Below are 19,926 nucleotides of genomic sequence, written 5' to 3'. Positions count from 1 at the left end.
TACGCTACGGGATACGCTGGCGGGGCACCAGTGAAGGGTGATAGATGACAATGAAAACAGGCCAGTTAGCCCATCATGATGAATTCATCAGGAATTAACCATGATAGTTTCCAGGGGAAACCGCTAGGAGGTCGACCTAGTTGGGTGTATTTCTAGCAATGGGATTCTCAGTCTCCATTACTAACAATCACTTTCCCCCCGATAAACACTCATTTTATGTATTAAATAATACATCAAGATACATTGTATGCATAAGTATATAGAGTAGTATAGTAGTTTAATTTATCCCACTCAGGGAAAGGCAAAGGTACTGAGCCATACAGCATAATCTGCAGTAATGTATTTTCTATCCGGGTTATAACAAGGCGGAGTCGCCATATCTTTTTCATTAGTCACAAAATACTTATAAGCTTTAAAAAGTCTTTGTTTAATGTATACGTATGGATGTCGTTTTATAAATCACCAAAGCTAGCCGAGACAAATTCAAAAATAGGCATATAATAGAAAACTGATAAAAAAAGTGTCAGCTAATTGTCATATATATATATATATATATATATACATATATATATATATATATATGAATTAATAGGCGTGTACTATATGTTGTATAGACTGTACTGTATAGGCATGGATAATATATATATACTATATACTATCCGTTTCCCGCGGCGTTGTCCGCTTCTAAGTAGTTCCTATATATCATTCACATTGAAACTCTTCATGAATCCGGTCTTATATTGTATTATATACTTAAATGATAATTACATACCTAATGCCTTCATAAAGTTTCAGCCAATTCAACTGATCGGTTATATTATAGCATTTTATATGTGATTCTTTAGATTGATATAACTTTTTTTATTTATGAACCGATTGAAATAAAACAAACACTAAATGTTAAGTGGAGCAAAGTGAAATCGATTGAGCTGTTTCTGAAATTAACGTGCACAAACGTACAGACAGTCAGACAAAAATTCTAAAAAAATCATTGTTTTGGATTCTAATGCGTTCATAAAGCCATCCTATAATAGTTTTTCTTATACACCTACCATGTACAGACAGCGACCAGTTACGATTTTATTACATGTATCGATTGATCGATAAGAAAATAAATGGTGCATCGATAACGGAATTCAATTAACGGAATAAAACCACATAATGCGTCCATCTCACATTTTGCTCTCACATTTCATTAAGGCGCCATCAAGCACAAATCTTACAAATAAACAATATCAAATTCAAAAATTAATACAAACACGTTCTTGTGAGTCGATCGACGCTTGAGCAGATTTAAATGTTGTCCAGGGACGCATTTGGACGCATCGTTATCCGTGATGACTTGACATTTCTTCGTCACTCGTCATTATGCACTCAACTTCGGCTGAGGCTGAGTGCCTCCTGTCTCGGCCTTAATTTGTTTTCAAATAACTCCTTTATACTTGTGTCATTTATTAATAACAAATGTTTGTTATATGTGTATTTCTATATTCAAGGATAGATTTATAAAAAAAACAACACATAATTATGTCTTATACTTATAATAAATCTGTAGAGAGGTCAATTCTGTACATGAAATATTCCAAAATAACTACCAGGGGGTAATTAGTGATCGATACTGATATATATATATATATATATATATATATATATATATATATATATATATATATATATATATATTATAAATAATAATACCATTTAAGACGCGCGTAATACCCCTGGTCTAGTATAGTATTATATTATCTGTGCCCTGGTATTGCAGGCGTTCACAGGCTACGGTAACCGCTTACCATCACGTGGACCGTATGCTTGATTGCCACCTCAGTGGTATAAAAAAAACACATTATGTATCTAAAAAGCGAGACAACTACTGGCAAGCCCTCCTCCCCCTATTATCCCCCTTAACCCTTAAAAGCCTGATTTTTTAAATCAAATTAAAAACTCTATAAATGTATCCTTTACTGTGTTTACTAATAGGGAAAAATAGTAAAAAAATCAAAACGATATTTTTATATATTAATTTTGAAAAAAACATTTGATATCATTTTTGATACTTTAGGCATTACGGTAATTAAAATATTTAAATTTATTTAACAATGAAACAATGCAAACCCCGGTATGAAATTTGAAACTTCAGGCATTTAATTATAGGAAGGCCTATACATACTAGGGGGGGGGGGGAGTTAACTTCTGGTATTATGATATTGATGACTGTGTATTAAGTATTCAAGTAGACATATTCGTATAAAAATCAGCCAATATATGGCCAATTCTATAAATATTAACAACAAATACATCCACTTGCTTCCAATGATTGATAATACTGATAAGGAAGTCATCGAGCCAAGCCGAGCGAGATATACCTACGGCTAATGTCATAATTGCCGATACAACGGCAAAGACATTGGTGGTAAGCGAACGTTCAGTGGATTTTTTTTTTATTATGTGAAAAAAAAAATATGGGTGCAAAGAATACAAACGTATTGGAACTGGTCTCTGGTTGGGAGGCAGTAGAGCAAATATTTAAGTGCATATTTATTGGACTGTGGCAATTTATAAAGATATCCGTGAAAAGATTTTGGAAAGGGCACCGCAGAAAATCGCTAAAGGACCATTCGCCTGTTGAGTTGACTGTAGATTCGTCAATAGGGACACATTGTTATATTAAAATTATGGTAAGTTGTATGTTAAAAATTACTTTAAAATGTAGAAGGTAAATGACACAAAATTAGGATTTCCTGATATACACTAATCGGGTTATTGATTAAATACTGATAGAAGAGACGGCTATAAAAACATTTAGCTTTCACTATACAATGACATTTGTATCTTATATCTATCGGCTTCGCACGGGTGGACATTTTTACAACATTTTAATTGTGACATAACGATTATAGTTGGACATATAGTATCGCGAAGTTTTTTTGTAGTTATTGATATTTTCCTCAATATTGTAGAACATGTCTATAGGCGACGGTTACCACTTACCATCAGGTGGGCCGTCAGCTTGTTTGCCATTATAAGTTGTATAAAAAAAAAAAGAAAAAAAAACATACTTTTGTTTTATCACCAATATTTTCCGCAGCGCACGCGACGAAAGATATTTTATAGCATTTTTTACACCTTGAGTTACGTTACTAAAGTTTTAGTAAGGATCCCTAATATTTTCTAGCAATAAATATAGTCTATGTTACTCAGGGTGAATGTAGCTTTCTAATGGTGAAAGAATTTTTGGAATCGGCAGTTTTTGAGTTTATTCATTACAAACATACGCACAAAAATACAAATCTTTCCTCTTTATAATATTAGTGTAGATTAATATAAAGTGTAGCTGTACATTTTATTTTTTCTCACAAGGCTTTCCCTAGAGGGTTCTTCAAAGAGGGCGTACTAAGGTTTCTTAAAGGTCGGTGACGCGTTAATGACTTCCCTGGTGTTACAGGCATCCATTAGGCTACGGTAACCCCATTTACCATCAGATGAGTCGTATGTTTGTTTGCCACCACAGCAATGTTAAAAAAAGACTATATACCTACTTAGGTGTCCTCTTTCGAACATTTTTTCTTAACTTTTTTGGCGTTTTCTATTTGTTTTTAATTTACAAAAATTCTGTCCAAATATATGTCATGAATTGATTCTTAGTTTTACGTACAGCTAACGAATTTGACTTATTTATTTACTAGCTATTTCTCACGTATTTGTCCTCGTAAATTGGCATAGAATGTTAAGTTTGTAAACTGATCTTCCTGCCGAGATTTTCTCCCAGAGACTAACGCATGAGGTTTTTAAAAAATTGTGTATTAGGATTTCTTAAAGGACTGCAAAGTGCGCGTAACATTCCTGGTGTTATAGGCGTAATGGGGAGGTTAGTCCCCATTACTATCAATATTCCCTATCTGGTCGACCTCCACGCGGTTCCCCCTGGAAACTATTGTGACAAATTTATCGTTGAATTCGTCATGATGGGCTAACTGACTTGCCTTTTTATCGTCACCTATCACCTCTCACTGGTACCCGGCCAATGTATACCGATAGCGCAGGCGGGGTTACCATGCCATTTTCACTCATTAAAAAAACATACCCCTGGTATTGCAGTCGTTCATAGGCTATGGTAACCGCGTTTACCATCAGACGGGCCGTATGCTTGTTCGCCACCATAGTAGTATAAAAAAATAACCTTATAACCTACCCGTGTACCAAATTTCATTCAAATCTGTTTAATAGTTTTTACGTCAAACCGTGGAGAAAATCCACGCGAAATTTCGTATGGCATTTATATACCCTCACTACATAATATAAAATAAAGTCGCTATCGCTGTCTGTCCGTCTCTATGTATGCTTAAATCTTTAAAACTACGCAACAGATTTTGAAGCGGTTTTTTTAATAGATAAAGTGATTCAAGAGGAAGGTTTATATGTATAATACATGCAATATTGTAGAAAAACACTGATAAATTTAGAGGTTGCTAATGTGATGTCGTAAATAAACACATTTTATATATAAATATATATAAAATTATATATAAATAACCAGGTAGCAATCATTCGTCATACTGTCATACGTCAATTTACAGTCACTGATCCTAAAACTATTTAAAAATGGCGTCTTATTTGAGTCGCATACGTCAACTTACTACCTGGGTAGTAAAATGTAAATTTCAACCTGTATTCTTTCCTATATCTTGTACTCTTCATATCTACAAATATCTCAGTACTTCTACAGGTTTATCTGCCGCACAGTCTATCGAAAACTTATTTACATATCTTAATTAATATTGTGCTATATCTGAAATAAACAATTTCTCAAAAAGCACTTATCTAATTCCTGAACCATGAACTGTATATTATGCGTCATTCATTACTGATGACTAGCAGACACAACACGTACACGAAATCGGCAAAAACTTTATTAATAAAATTGTATTTCACAAAAACACCTACTTGATTTAGTGTAAAATCTGTTACTTTGACTTTAAAACTAAACTACTGGACCTATTTTGGTTAAATTTCTTTGAAACCAACCTATAAGTATTACCTTTTAAATAAAAAAAAAAATCCAAATTAACTACTATTAATGTTTCTACAAACAAGTTTGAGTACCAAACAGTTAACTCTAAGCTCCTAGCAGCAATCTATTAATTTACCTGAAGACGCCTCGTGTAGAGATGAAACGTGTCAAAAAATGTTTTTTTTTTTTATACAACTTAGAATGGCAAACAAGCTGACGGCCCACCTAATGGAAAGTGGTAACCGTCGCCTATAGACATGAGCAGTACCGTGGACATAACAGAGTATACTGTTTCGCCCATGATACCCCTCATGCGTTGCCATTCCTGAGGACTTAGGTGTTATTCCTCCGTACCCAGTAAATTCACGCCATATCCCACCCTTCAAACCAAAACACAGACATGCAAACACAACTGCTTTACGGTTGAAACACGAATGGGACAAAGGTAGCCAAGCAATCGACTTATGTACAAAGTCTGCCTCTGATGTGTGGACTGAATGGCGGTCGGAGACTCATAGCTAAAATGGAAAATTATAGAAATTCTTGTAGTGATAATAGTAATCAATCTTCAAGTGTTGGTGGTCTCACACATATGGTACTATTGGTAGCGGAATTAAACAAAATAATTCTAAACAAATAACCAGTGACATGGAATACCGCAATTTTTTTTTATAGAACTTCGAATGGCAAACAAGCTGACGGCCCACCTGATGGAAAGTGGCAACCGTCGCCTTTACTTATACTAAATAACATAAATAAAAATACAGTCAAATTAATAAGCCCTTTCTTTGAAGCCAATTAAAAGTCATAAATCGTCATAGTCGTAGAATACTGACGGATCTGACAAATATTACATATAAAGATCCGTCGGTATTCTACGACTATGACGAAATATTGGATGGACTTTTACAGGGTGTAAAATACCACTACGTTGCGAGCGGGCCAAAGAATGGCCAGGTAGTCCTCATATTGGGTGACGCACCTGACAATGGAAATTTGTGGTGCCCCACATGGTCCGCCGTCGTGAGGAGACTGATGGAGACTGGATATTACGTAGTCAGTCTAGACCTGAGGGGCACTGGGGGCAGTGAGGGTGGAGCACGATGGGACTTATCACCGCCTCAGGCTGTAGCAGAGTTGTCTGCGTTGATGAAAGCTATCGGTGTATCCCAAGCGAAGCCAGCTGTAGTGATAGGCTTCGGAATTGGCGGTATGCTGTCGTGGTAAGCTAATTATCTTTTAATTAAATTAATTCATGTGCCCTTTATATGTTTTTGTTTTATACAACTTAGCATGGCAAACAGGTTGACGGCCCACCTAATGGAAAGTGGTAACCGTCACCTATAGACATGAGCAGTACCATGGACATAACAGAGTATACTGTTTCACCCATGATACCTCCCATGCGTTACCATTCCTGAGGACTCAGGTGTTATTCCTCTGTACCCGGTAAATTCACGCCATATCCCACCCTTCAAACCGAAACACAGTCATGCAAACACAACTGTTTCACGGTTGAAACACGAATGGGACAGAGGTACCTAAGCAATCGACTTTTGTACAAAGTCTCACTCTGGTAAGATCTTTTCTTTAATGGATAATAATGGAGTGACAACCTCGGCTGGGCTAACGGTCTATGCTGACGAGGCACTAGTAAGGAATGATTGGTGAAACTGAAAAGACAAGTCAGTAAGCCCATCGTGATGATTACCTCTGGAATTTAGCAGAATGATTGAGAATGGACTGGTAATCGTTCCCCCCTCCCCCCCTTGTAAGAACTTGGTCGCAGGTTCCTATACAATATAAACATTTATTCTATTTATTTATTCTATTTGTGGGCGACAAAGGAAACCAGGAATGGAAATTGGAAATATGTATATAATAGTCAAAGGAACTTAGAAGACTAGGGTCCTAAAGGAAAGCCAAAAGGAAACGATAGATATGCGTGTCAATTTCGAATTTGGTAAATAATAATATATAGCTATAAATAATATATGTGGCCTGTACTCCACACTATTTATGAATATATTGGATATTTATATATTTCTATCAATTATTTATATAAGCTCTGCTTAATTTGAAATTAAATGCTACTGTGTAATGTGTCCAAAGGTTGTGCAACTATTTGTTTTTCTCCAAATGAATCTGTCTCACTATTTTAAATTATTTACTTGACTTTCTCTTGTGACAAGACACCTAGTTTTTATTTGACACATATAAATAAATATATCTATCCTACTCTATAATTTTCCTTCTCTTAAAAAACTATAAGTTAAATCACTTACGTAGTTCTTTTTATATGCAACTTAGAATGACAAATAAGCTGACGGCCCACATGGAAAGTGGTAACCTATAGACACGAGCAGTACCATAGACATAACAGAGTATACTGTTTCGCGCATTATTTGTAATTCCTGAGGACTTAGGTGTTATTCCTCTGTACCCTGTAAATTCACTGCCATATCCCACCCTTCAAATCCACCTGCTTTATAGTAGAAACGTGAATAGGACAGAGGTGCCCAAGCAAACGACATTTGTACAAAGTCTCCCTTTGGTAATGTAATAAAAATACAATAAATAATATTAAACTGAAATGTCTGAAATGTTTATCCTGACTCATATATGTATATCTAATCAAATAATATAATATCAGTACTAAAAATATTGTGTCATAATTTAATTAGGCAGGCGTCTACACGTATCTACAATTTCCGTAAAAGTAAACACTTTTTTTATAGTAATACTTGATGTATTAATCACTCTTCATTCTTGTAATCTGATGAGAATCCGCTATCCGCGAGACGGGATTGCGACTCATAGCGGGTAATCCGTACCATGATAACAAAACTTTGAGTAATTCATGTATTTATCATGTATCTGAATAATAATAATCATATTATATTATATTTAGATATTATTTACCGATTCCGATTCTTTGCAACTCTCGCGCGCAATACCAGAGATATACATATATATGTACATATATATACATATACATATATATATATACGTATACAGCCGCGTGGTCCCGGCATAGAATAGGCAACCCTTTCCTTTACCGTGGGTGTCGTAAGAGACGACTAAGGAACGGCGAGAGATGGACAGCAGCGTCCCTCTTAAAAAGTCTTCTAAAGTCTAAACTTCTTTTTCTTCTTTCTTCAAAACTCCCCTTATGGGGGAGGCTTATGTACACCAGTGGTCAGTTAACGGCTGAAATAATGAATAACTATATAGTGGTTACAATATTTATACATATATTGGCCCAGTAACAGATATATTAGTTATATATAAAATTGAAAAGAAAAACACTTTGTAAATAAATATAGATATACAACTGATATGGGCGATATCATAATGGATGGTTATAAATGTCCATAAGACGGGTGCAACTGCCAACATTTGAAGATTTAACTACAATAAAAATTATGCTTATAAAACTATATACGAAATTATTTATTTATTTAATTCTTTATTGTACACAACAGTTATAAGAATAAGACAGAGGTAATCAAATGTACAAAGGCGAGCTTAACTCTAATAGAGTTCTCTTCCAGCAAACTCGAAGTGGAAAGGAGCATGTCAGCGGATACAGCAGTGTACAATATCGTGACAATTTTTGAACAAACTAGACAAAATTAAATTAATTACTATTATATTTAATCGTATAAATGCACGTATACGTATACATTTAATATACCTACATATATAGATAAATAAATATATATTCATAGAAATATCATAGAATCTAACTAATAATCTATTCAAGTTGTAGCACTATGAGGTATCGAAATATGATTATCGTACACGACTATTATGTAAATATCCTACTGTTATCGTTTAAGGATTGATAACGAAAGTTCACAACTATGTAACTACTCGTACGTACCCGGCGCCGTGTTCCACACGCCAGTCTATATTGAATTGCGTAATAAAATTCCTTTTTTTCTTGCAATAATCCCTATCATTTTTTTTTTATACAACTTAGAATGGCAAACAAGCTGACGGCTCACCTAATGGAAAGTGGTAACCGTCGCCTATAGACATGAGCAGTACCATGGACATAACAGAGTATACTGTTTCGCCCATGATACCCCCCATGCGTTGCCATTCCTGAGGACTCAGGTGTTATTCCTCTGTACTTCTTTCTTTTACTGTACCTCTGCTTTACGGTTGAAACACGTATGAGACAGAGGTACCCAAGCAACATCATATTGAACTCATTCAACTGCTTTACGGTTGAAACACGAATAGGACAGAGGTACCCAAGCAAACGGCTTTTGTACAAAGTCTCCCTCTGGTAAAATATATATCTTTTATATTTTTAATTTTTAAAACTAACATGATCAATCAAAAAAGACTCTATTGTCTCTACCTACCCCGTACGAAACTGGCGTGAAGATTGATAGTATAAAATGTTTACTACATATATGTAATAAAATACGCGATTATTATGACATAAATATTTTTCCCGACTCAAGGGTCAGATCCGCGAGCATTGTGTTGGTACACAGACATATCTGCACTCTTATCACTGTAGATAATAAGACCGTAACACATATTTTCATGCATTTTCTCTTTAAAATTATAGTACGAATCAGTTATTATATACATTGAAAATATTCTTTTTGAAGTCGATTCATCTCAGCCATTATCTGTCCATTGATGAACATAAGCCTTCCCCATAGCCTGCCATAAGAATAGTCCTAAACCAATCCACATTGATTGACTCCTTGATTTGCATTTGAGAAGGTCACTCCATCTCTTTAAGGACCGTCCTACATACTACACCAATGAGTTATGGCGGGTAAGAATGAAAGCAGGTTAGTTGGTCCATTTTGAAGAATATAACAAGAATTTTTTTTTGATGGGTGAAAATGGTATGGTAACTGCTGCCTGCGCTAACGGTATACGCTTGCCGAGCACCAGTAAACGGTGATAGATGAGAATGAAAACAGGTCAGTTAGCCTATCATGATGAATTCATCAGGAATTAACCATGATTGTTCCCAGGGAGAACTGCGAGGTCGACCTGGTTGTGTATATTGCTAGCAATGGGATTCTCAGTCTCCATTACTAACAATCCCTTTCCCCCATTTTAACAAGAATTAACCACGATGGTTTCCGAAGATAACCGACTGGAGGTCGACTTAATGTACCCTATATTGCTAGCAATGGAGCAGATAGGCCTCATTACTAATAATCCCTCTTTACCCCAGTCATCTGAGGTTTGGATATCCGAGACACAATATCTTTACCTACGTCGTAACAGAGTCATTATCTGTCACAGAGGTGACCTCGAGATAAAAGCTAGATGTAGATACAAGCATTGCGTCGTCTTATATTTTAATACTTTTTGTTCACAGGTACCTGGCCCACTGCCACGGACATTTAATAAGCAAGATGGCCGTCATCGGAGCTCCACACCCGAATCTCTACTGGCAAAATCCGCCAGCTGTTTTCTGTAACGGAGTTTTGCATTTTATACAGGTAATATATCAACATAACTATGTTTTTCTATTTTTATAAATGGAACAATGTGCCAAAAGAAAGAAAGAAAAATATTTACTAAGCTACTAATCTTTTCCTTACATGTATAAATACCACGACTGGGGGGGGAGAAGGATTGTTAGTAATGGAAGACGTTAATCCCTATTGTTAGCAATATACCCTATCAGGTCGACCTCCACGCGGTTCCCACTGGAAACCATCGTGATTATTTTTAAATTCGTCACGATGAACCAACTGGCCTGACTTCATCCTCGTCTATCACCCGTCTGGTACCCCGTCAGTGTATGCCGCAGTGTATATGATAGCGTGGGCTGGGTTACTATTTAATTATCATCCATTAAAAAAAATACCACGACTTCTAATAATTAATTTTTTTTTATTGTCAAGTCTTTTACCAATTGCTGAGCCTTTACAGAATATCATTGTAAAGATGTTTATGAAATATATATATATATATATATATATATATATATATATATATATATATATATATATATATATATATATATATATATATATATGTTATATATATAATTCTTGAATGCACCATCTATTTATTTCTCGGCTTGCCCATTGGTTGACTAGTAGAGAATGTTATCCGGTGTTAAGTCCATCAAATATACATACAATTACACTATGCAATCAAGTTTAAAAAAAAATATACCACGAAGGTGGCAAACAAGCAAACAACCCTTCTGATGGTCACTGCAGTGACCGTGACGTGCATTACATATCCGTAGACTACAGTCTAGAGGTATCACGTGCACGTTGTATTAAAATAAATAAATAACATTATATCTACTATATTTTGTAACAATACTGTAAAGGTACTGAATATTAAAAAAAAAAATAACGTACACGGCCTAGAAACTCTTGATATCAGAGGGCACCATCCTCGCACGACTCGTAGTATACTTGGTAACGTATCACAACGCGGAACACTGACCCGCTTACTTAATTATAGATAATGCAATTGTATAACTTTTTTTATTATTTTCTTTTAATGACGCGAACAATCTAACTGGCATGTATTGTGTATCAATATCAGTGGAATTCTTATATAATGGCCAGGTTAAAGTCTCCACCGGCATACATTAATTATAATTTATGTAACGCCTGCTTTAATTGGAGTCGATGTTTATTGTCCTGTGATTCTCGTTTAATTAATGGCAACACTAACGTCGATATAACTACCTTACTGTTGATAAGTCGAGATAAGAGTTCCACAAAAGTACCTACCTATATCAAAGATCTAGCTAGATACACGAGTAATTGCCGTGTGGACATTTTTTTTTAATGGGTGATTTGTCTGGGAGGAAAGGGATTGTTAGTAATGGAGTTTGACAGCGCCATTGCTAGCAATATGCCTTATTAGGTCGACCTCCACGTGGTTCCCCCTGGAAACCATCGTGAACAATTCCATTTTTTTTAGTGGCCATATCTGCCAGAACGGTGGCTGGCTGAGGGGGAGTTGCAGGATGGTGAGAACGGACGATGGGCCAGCTCACGGGCCTGTGACTGGACTGGAGCCCTTAACTATCTCAGAGGTGAGTATATAACTCAATCGTATTAACCCTTCTTTGCGGGTAGGAAAGGAAATGGAGACTGAGAATCCTATTGCTAGCAATATACCCAACCAGGTCGACCTCCTCGCGGTTCTCCCTGGAAACTATCATGGTTAATTCCTGATGAATTCATCATGATGGGCTAACTGGCCTGTTTTCATTCTTATCTATCACCCTTCACTGGTGCTCCGCCAGCGTATCCCGTTAGCGCAAGCGGGGTTACCATACCATTTTCACCCATCAAAAAAAACCTTCTTTGCATGATTTTTATTTATTGGTGAAATCAAAGTCATATAATCAAAGTGATATAATTCATGTTTAAAATTAAAGGAAAAATGGTTATAACAAAAAATTTGACAGCTGTTTTTTTTTCTGCAATGGACATTAAAAAGTTATCCAGACACAATCAACTTAAAGTGAACTTGGTCTTTTATATAAGTTATATAGTGTGGTTTATTAATTATGTAAAGAAGGGTTAAAACGGCCATCTTCTATCTTAGCCAGTGTCGCTATCAGTGTTGCCAGATTTGGTATTTATTCGCCATTTTAATTTTGGGTAAAAATGTGTCACTTGTAAAAAAGTTTAATTAATTAATGAAATATATTATTTATGCATCATTTATGTATGTATCTATATAATACAATTTTATCTTTGGCTGTTAAATTGGTTACACAGGTTACACTCTGGGTTTGTTGTACGCGTCCGTGTAGCCTAACTTCAGGCTGCAGCTGAAAATCAGTGCTTTGCTTTTAAGCAAAACTATCACTGAGCTGTAGCCTATTTGGGTCACTGCGACACACATGGTGAAAACATATTTTCATATTTTATCTTTTGTTTTATATTTAAAAAAAGTGTAAATAGTCTGATTGTAAATTAATTGTTAATTTACATGTGTCATAAATGGCTCAAATAAAGTGTTTATCTATTCATAAAAATTTTAAACAAAAAGGCAAAAAACAGTGAATATACCAGAGGGAGACTTTGTAAAAAAGTCGATTGCTTGGGTACCTCTGTCCTACTCGTGTTTTAACCGTGAAGCAGTTTTGTTTGCATTGCTGTGTTTCGGTTTGAAGGGTGGGATATGGCGTGAATTTACTGGGTACAGAGGAATAACACCTGAGTCCTCAGGAATGGCAACGCATGGGGGTATGGTATCATGGGCGAAACAGTATACTTTGTTATGTCCATAGTACTGCTCATGTCTATAGGCGACGGTTACCACTTTCCATCAGGTGGGCCGTCAGCTTGTTTGCCATTCTAAGTTGTATAAAAAAAAATTCAAACAGCTGACAAAACACTCCAACTGTCATCATCAAAATGAAAAGATTGGATTTTGTTTCATCATCATCATTATCATATCAACCGGCAACTGTCCACTGCTGAATATAGGCCTCCCCCTATTGGGAGGGTTTTGCCAATAGTTGCAACACTTGGCAGGCGGTTTGGCAACCGGAATTATGTTTCGGTGATGTTTTAAGAGAGAAGCTGCTGTCCGTCTCTCGACCATCAAATTCCCTTAGTCGCCTCTTACGACACTAATGGGAAAAGGAAAGGGTAGCCTATTCTATGCTGGGACAAAACAGTATAAACAATATTTTTATTTTTATTTATTTATTCATTAGTACAAATATGTGTACATGGCGGACTTAATGCTAAAAGCATTCTCTCCCAGTCAACCGTAGGGAAGTGTCAGAATACTCGAATGCGGTACTACTAATTATTGATATACGTACATACTAAAATTACATATATAAACGAATAAACATATATAAATAACAAATATACTTACACATATATGACATATACTATATTATACACGAAATTGAGAATAATATAAAGTACTTACTGCTTAGATATGGTTACATAATTTGTTTTTATTTTATACAGGCGCAGCTTGGTGGCGCATCCGGGCCGGGCACCTAGTGGAAGCGCCGGTACTCCTGGTGGGCGCCACCAACGGCGCACTACTGGTGGTGGCCTCCACACTCCACTGCAGCGCCTCTAAGATACGCCTGGTGGAGAAACCGGACCCCACCGACGAGAAACTGCCGGCGATAATGCTGGACTTTCTGATTGGTTAGTTGAATGTGTTGGTTCTAATGTTCTCGTAACTTCGCGTAAATTCAATAATAAGTCCAAATATATAGTTAACTAACTTTTACCCGTGACTTCGTCCGCATGATCGAGATACATTTATTAACCGGGATAAAAAATAGCCTCTGTTCTTCTTCATCCCATACAGTAGATACGCTCATGATTAAGGGTCCCGAGTTGCTCCCGAAACTAGTTGAACTTCCTCGATGTAATAATTACACTTAAATTAAAACGTCAGCGCGCTGTAAACTAACAAACACACTTTCACATTTATTTAAAAATAAATCTTGGTTTTGCTGAAAAAGAACTCTTATAGAGTTTAACTCGTCTTTGTATCGCTCACCTTTGTCATATTTTAATGTATTATTAGTGTGTACAAAAACATATAAATAAATAAAATACAATGATTAGTTTAACAACTTGTTAGCATGCAATATTTATATAAGCACGAGTTAGCCACAGATAATAATCTCGACTATGCATAACCAGATGTCGTCACTAGGATTTTCTAATATGTACCTAATCAAGTCACATATTTCGAGCTCCACGTATTTATCGTATGATTTTAATAATTACTACGAGATAATTAATTGTACACAAACAATATCCACACTGTCGTATTACGCTCATAAAATCAATTGGTTTCTTTGTAAAATCCAATTTTAATCTTTAATCAATTTCACAATAGTGAAGGTTGGGGGGAAAAGGGATTGTTAGTAATGGAGACTAAGAATCCTATTGCTGGCAATATACCCAACCAGGTCGACCTCCTCGCGGTTCCCCCTGGAAACTATCATGATTTATTCCTGATGGATTCATCACGATGAGCTTACTGGCCTGTTTTCATTCTCATCGATCACCCTTCACTGGTGCCCCGGCAGCATATCCCGTTAGCATAGGCGGGGTTACCACTCCATTTTCATCCAATAAAAACAAATAGTGTAGGTTATTCATTCATATTTTTCGAACGACTTTAAAAATAAGAAGGTCCCCGATTGTGTTGTAATTTTTCACATGTTTGTTACCTCATAACTCCGTCAGTTGTAAACCGATTTGGAAAATTTTATTATCGTCTGAAAGGATATATTTATAGGTTGATCATATAGAAATTTCATCAAAATCGGCTCAGTAGTTTCGTTTATAAATCAAAACAACTGGTTTTGGTCACAATTGATGTGGGTTTTTTCCTGTGGGCCAAAATCTGTAATTTTTGTGATCCGATATCTTTTTTTTATACCACTTGAAATGGCAAACAAGCTGACAGCCCACCTGATGAAAAGTGGTAACTGTCGCATATAGACATGTACAGTACCATGGGCATAACAGAATATACCGTTTCGCCCATGTATCGCCATTCCTGAGGTCTCAAGTGTTATTCCTTTGTACCCTGTAAATTCACTGCCATATCCCACCCTTCAAACCGAAACACAGCCATGCGAACACAACTGCTTTACGGTAGAAACACGAATGGGACAGAGGTGTCCAAGCAAACGACTTTTGTACAGTCTCCCACAGTTTATGTCTTATGAAAAAATTTCAGATTAATTATGTCTTTATAATTAACTGAATAACTGAAATAAAATCGCTGCTTTAGCTTTAAACAATGCACCTATTATTTTACAGAGACAAAAGATACAGCGAAGAAGCAGCCACAAGAGGTGTCCAGAAGTATAATAAGGGGCTTACTGGGGGCGGTGGCTGATCGCGGACGGGAGCTCACCAGCAAACTGGTGAATGGAGCGTGCAATGTGAATAGCTCGCTCGTACTGCCTGTACAAGGGTAGTAACTGGATTCATTTTTGGAATAACACAAAAATTAAGTAGGTTATAATTAAAAAAAAAGATCACGATGGAATATATCAGCCAGAGACAAATGTATTAAAATATGTTTCAATAATAAGTTTAAATTGTGCCTCTGTTCTTATGATTTTTCTAAGTTGAACTTTTTTTTAAATTTGCCACATGATGCGTCACGAGTTATTTTTAATTATTAATAAAAAAAAGTCTATAGTTAATTATAAAATTACAAGACATACGTAATACTTTGAATAATACCTAGACAGGACACGATCATTAATGTTTTTTTTTTTAATTATATGCAAATCCTAGATGACGACATTTGATAAAATTTTACCACAACCCTCCCTTATTTTAAGACTTGATTGGACTACTATAAAATGTCATTGACGTAGAATTAAATGATATTCAGTTATAAAAATTATTTATAGGAGTGTCGAATTATTTGGTCAATATAACTGTCTAGTCACATCGACTAAATAAGTCGTAACTTATTTTTACTCGACAACGGCGAAGTAAAAAAGAGGGTTATGATTTTGATCGATATTTATGTTCATTTCTTTCTTCATAATTTCTAAACTACTTGTTGTGGATGTGTAGTTGTAAAAGTTTTAAAGCACATACTATATAGACTAAGTTACCGTTTGTATATACATATATGTTATATATAAACATTTATATAAAGTATAAGTATTGTAATTTGGAAAATGTTTGCACTGTATAATTATAATAGAATGTAGACTTAAAACCATTTTAACATTTGCATACTTCTGCGGGGGGGGGGGGGGTGCATGTTATGTGCCTGTATATGTATGTAACTTCTTATTGTACTATGTATGTAGCAAGCGAATAAATATGATTTGATTTGATTTAAAGTAAGTGAGCAATTTGTATATGTAGTATTTAATGTCACTGTAAATATCTACATAAGACATAGTTTCTATGTTTTTAATTTAAAAACTTGGATTATATAGATAGAGCATCGAGCCTCAAAAACAGGTCAAGTTTTTGTCAGCTAATTGTCAAATTAGCTGACTCGTTTTTTTTTTTATTAATACTCTATATACTTACGCACACAATGTACCTTGACGCATCTATATTTATTTAATAAATAAAATAAGTTTTTGCGCATTAAAAAGATGCAAAATTTATAAGACAAAATAAATATAGAAGTTATAAAGGAATCACTCATAACTATTGTATTTATCACGCAAAATTGTATGAAAAAGTTGACCCGCTTTTCTCGAAACATTTGTATAGGGACACTCTATCTATATAGTCTAAGTTTAAAAATTATGAATCTTAAAGTTTTAGATCATGTGTAATGAATGTGAATTATTTACTTAGCATTTTATATTTTGTATAAAATTGTTATTGAATTTAAGTTACAAAATAATCACAACATAAAATTCCTTTGTATCAATACTGCAAAATCTACAAATAAGTAATAAATACATAAAATCTCAAGACTTGTTGAATGGATGAAAATAGAGTGGTAATTCCGCCAGCGTTATCAGTATACACTGGCAGGGACCAGTGAGGGATGATAGGTGAGGATGAAAGCAGGTCAGTTAGCCCATCGTGACGAATTAAAGAATTAATCACTATGGTTTCCAGGGGGATATTGCTAGTAGTGTAGTTGGACCCCAACACTAACAATCTCTTTCACCCCAAGTCCCAAGACTGGGAACAGATGTGGGATACCAGTTTTTTTATACAAGTAAATATAACCTCGCCTGCACTATTGGTATACTCGTATACTGGCGAGGTACCAGTGAGTGATGATAGATGACAACGAAGTCAAAATTCAAGAATTAAGGGGGGGGGGGATTATTTGTTATGCGGACCGCTAGTCCCGTTGGTAGCAATATTCAGGTCGTCAGGTCGACCTCCATGTAGTCCTCCCTGGAAACCATCGTGTTGAATTCCGGGTGTATTCATCACGATAGGCTAACTAATCTGCCTTTTCATTTTCACCTATTATCCCTCACTGGTACCCCCTCCCCCTCAACGTATACCGTTAGCACAGGCGGAGTTACCATTCCATTATCATCCATTAAAAAAACCACGATGATTTCCAATAAAGTTCAACGTGAAGATTTACCTGACAGAGTATATTACTAGTAATATGACCATGGACGTATTTAGGGGGTGGGGGGGGGAGTGGTCCGTGGCCATCCCAGAATTGCCTGGTGCTCACCTCAAGATGCGAGTTCCGCAAAAACATATCTGAAAGTGCATATGCACCTTTCTCCAGGGACCAGATCCCCCTGGAAAATCATAAATACACCAATAAATATGACCTTATCCTTTTAATGGCTACAAATGGAAAGGTAGCCCTGGTAGCGCTGGCGAGGCACTAGTGAAATATGATAGGTGAGGATAAAGCAGGCCAGTTGACCTATTTTGAAGATGGTTTCCAGAGGGAACCGTATAAAAGTCAACCTGATAGTGTATATTGCTAGCAATGGGATTGACCATTGCTAGCAATATACACTACCCTTTGATTTGACCCTGTTACAAAACAAACAATAATCCCTTTTCCACTAATATGATAGTACTAACAATTACTTATTACCAAATAGCTACCATCGGCCCACCATCGTGTATTCTATATTCCTCTACCCAAAGGTTGTCTGAAAGAGACTGCTTTAGCGATAAGACCGTATTTTGTACTTCATATGCATAATATATATATATATATATATATATATACATATATAAAAAAATCCCCGCCAATAATAGTGGAGTAATGCTATTGTGCTCACCATTTCATTATTGGGCTAATTGCATAGCTTTAAGCAAAATAAATATGAATTGTACATTTCTAAATTTGTAAAACCACTGTACAGACTTTACGTTGCTTTTGTAGATCTATATTCAGCATATTATATATGGGTATATACAGTAGAATCTCGATTATCCGAATATTCGATTATCCGGACTTATTTTTCACGACTCTAATTATGGATTTAGAAATGGTATTATGTATTAATTGTGTAAATAAATATTATGCATCCGTTATCTTTATAGCTCGTATTTTTTTATATCATATTGTCTAAATGACGTATGTAAAACCCTTTACATAATAAAAAAAATTATAATTTATAGATGTTCGACTTGACTTTGAAATCGATTATCCGGATTTTCGATTATAATCGAAAATCCGGATTCCGTATACGGAATACCCTTGGTTTTATTTAATTCAGATAATCGAGATTCTACTGTATATAAATATAAAAATATAATTACTATATTATACCTAATGAAGTACTGATACAGTGTCAAATAAAAGTTACGCAAAATTCATTATCATTTACAAACATAATTGATATTTTATCTAGACACTCGTCGACCTTTGTATGTTACCAAAGATAAATATGTTTATAAACAATTACCATTTTTCAACGATTCATACGTAAGTAGGTTAATTAGATTTTTTTTTATATTTTATTTTTCATACAACTTAGAAATGGCAAACAGGCCGACGACCCACCTGATGGAAAGTGGTAACCGTCGCCTATAGACATGTGCAGTACCATGCACATAACAGAATACACTGTTTCACCCAGAATGTTTTTAGAATAACGTTTAATGTAAATAAAACTGCAATTATTAAGTGCAAACGCCTCTTTTAATACGCAATATGCCCACAAAAAGCTAACCATTTATAAATTTCCACTAACAATATATTATTTGCACAATTCAATAGAATTCAAAACTGTTCTCTTGAGTACAATACATTGCACATTATACGCAATGAAAGGAAGATATTTTATATCACATTAGCTCAAATAATACGTTACATTGCTACTTTTGGGTGATTGACCTTATTTTTGAAATTATTAATTACAATACTTATTAGTATTTACATTAATAATTATAAAAAAAAAAACAATAAAAAAATATGTATAAAATATGCGAGAACCTATTTGAAAAACTACATATATT

General features: G+C 35.2%; 1 protein-coding gene across 1 annotated transcript; it reads left to right on the top strand.

Annotated features, from left to right (window-relative positions):
- Positions 1-2,383: 2,383 nt before the first annotated feature.
- On the top strand, positions 2,384-19,601 carry LOC128201549 (epoxide hydrolase 4-like). The gene is made up of 6 exons (XM_052898911.1): positions 2,384-2,678; positions 5,924-6,234; positions 10,374-10,497; positions 11,951-12,065; positions 13,972-14,160; positions 15,802-19,601. Exons 1-6 carry the CDS (start codon positions 2,463-2,465, stop codon positions 15,960-15,962), a joined length of 1,116 nt encoding a protein of 371 aa, XP_052754871.1. The 5' UTR covers positions 2,384-2,462; the 3' UTR covers positions 15,963-19,601.
- Positions 19,602-19,926: the final 325 nt, after the last annotated feature.

This window comes from Galleria mellonella, unplaced genomic scaffold (genome assembly GCF_026898425.1).
Source record: "Galleria mellonella isolate WM207_F2 unplaced genomic scaffold, CSIRO_AGI_GalMel_v1 utg54, whole genome shotgun sequence".
NCBI classification, from domain to species: domain Eukaryota; kingdom Metazoa; phylum Arthropoda; class Insecta; order Lepidoptera; family Pyralidae; genus Galleria; species Galleria mellonella.
This window is presented reverse-complemented; position numbering and strand designations above follow the sequence as displayed.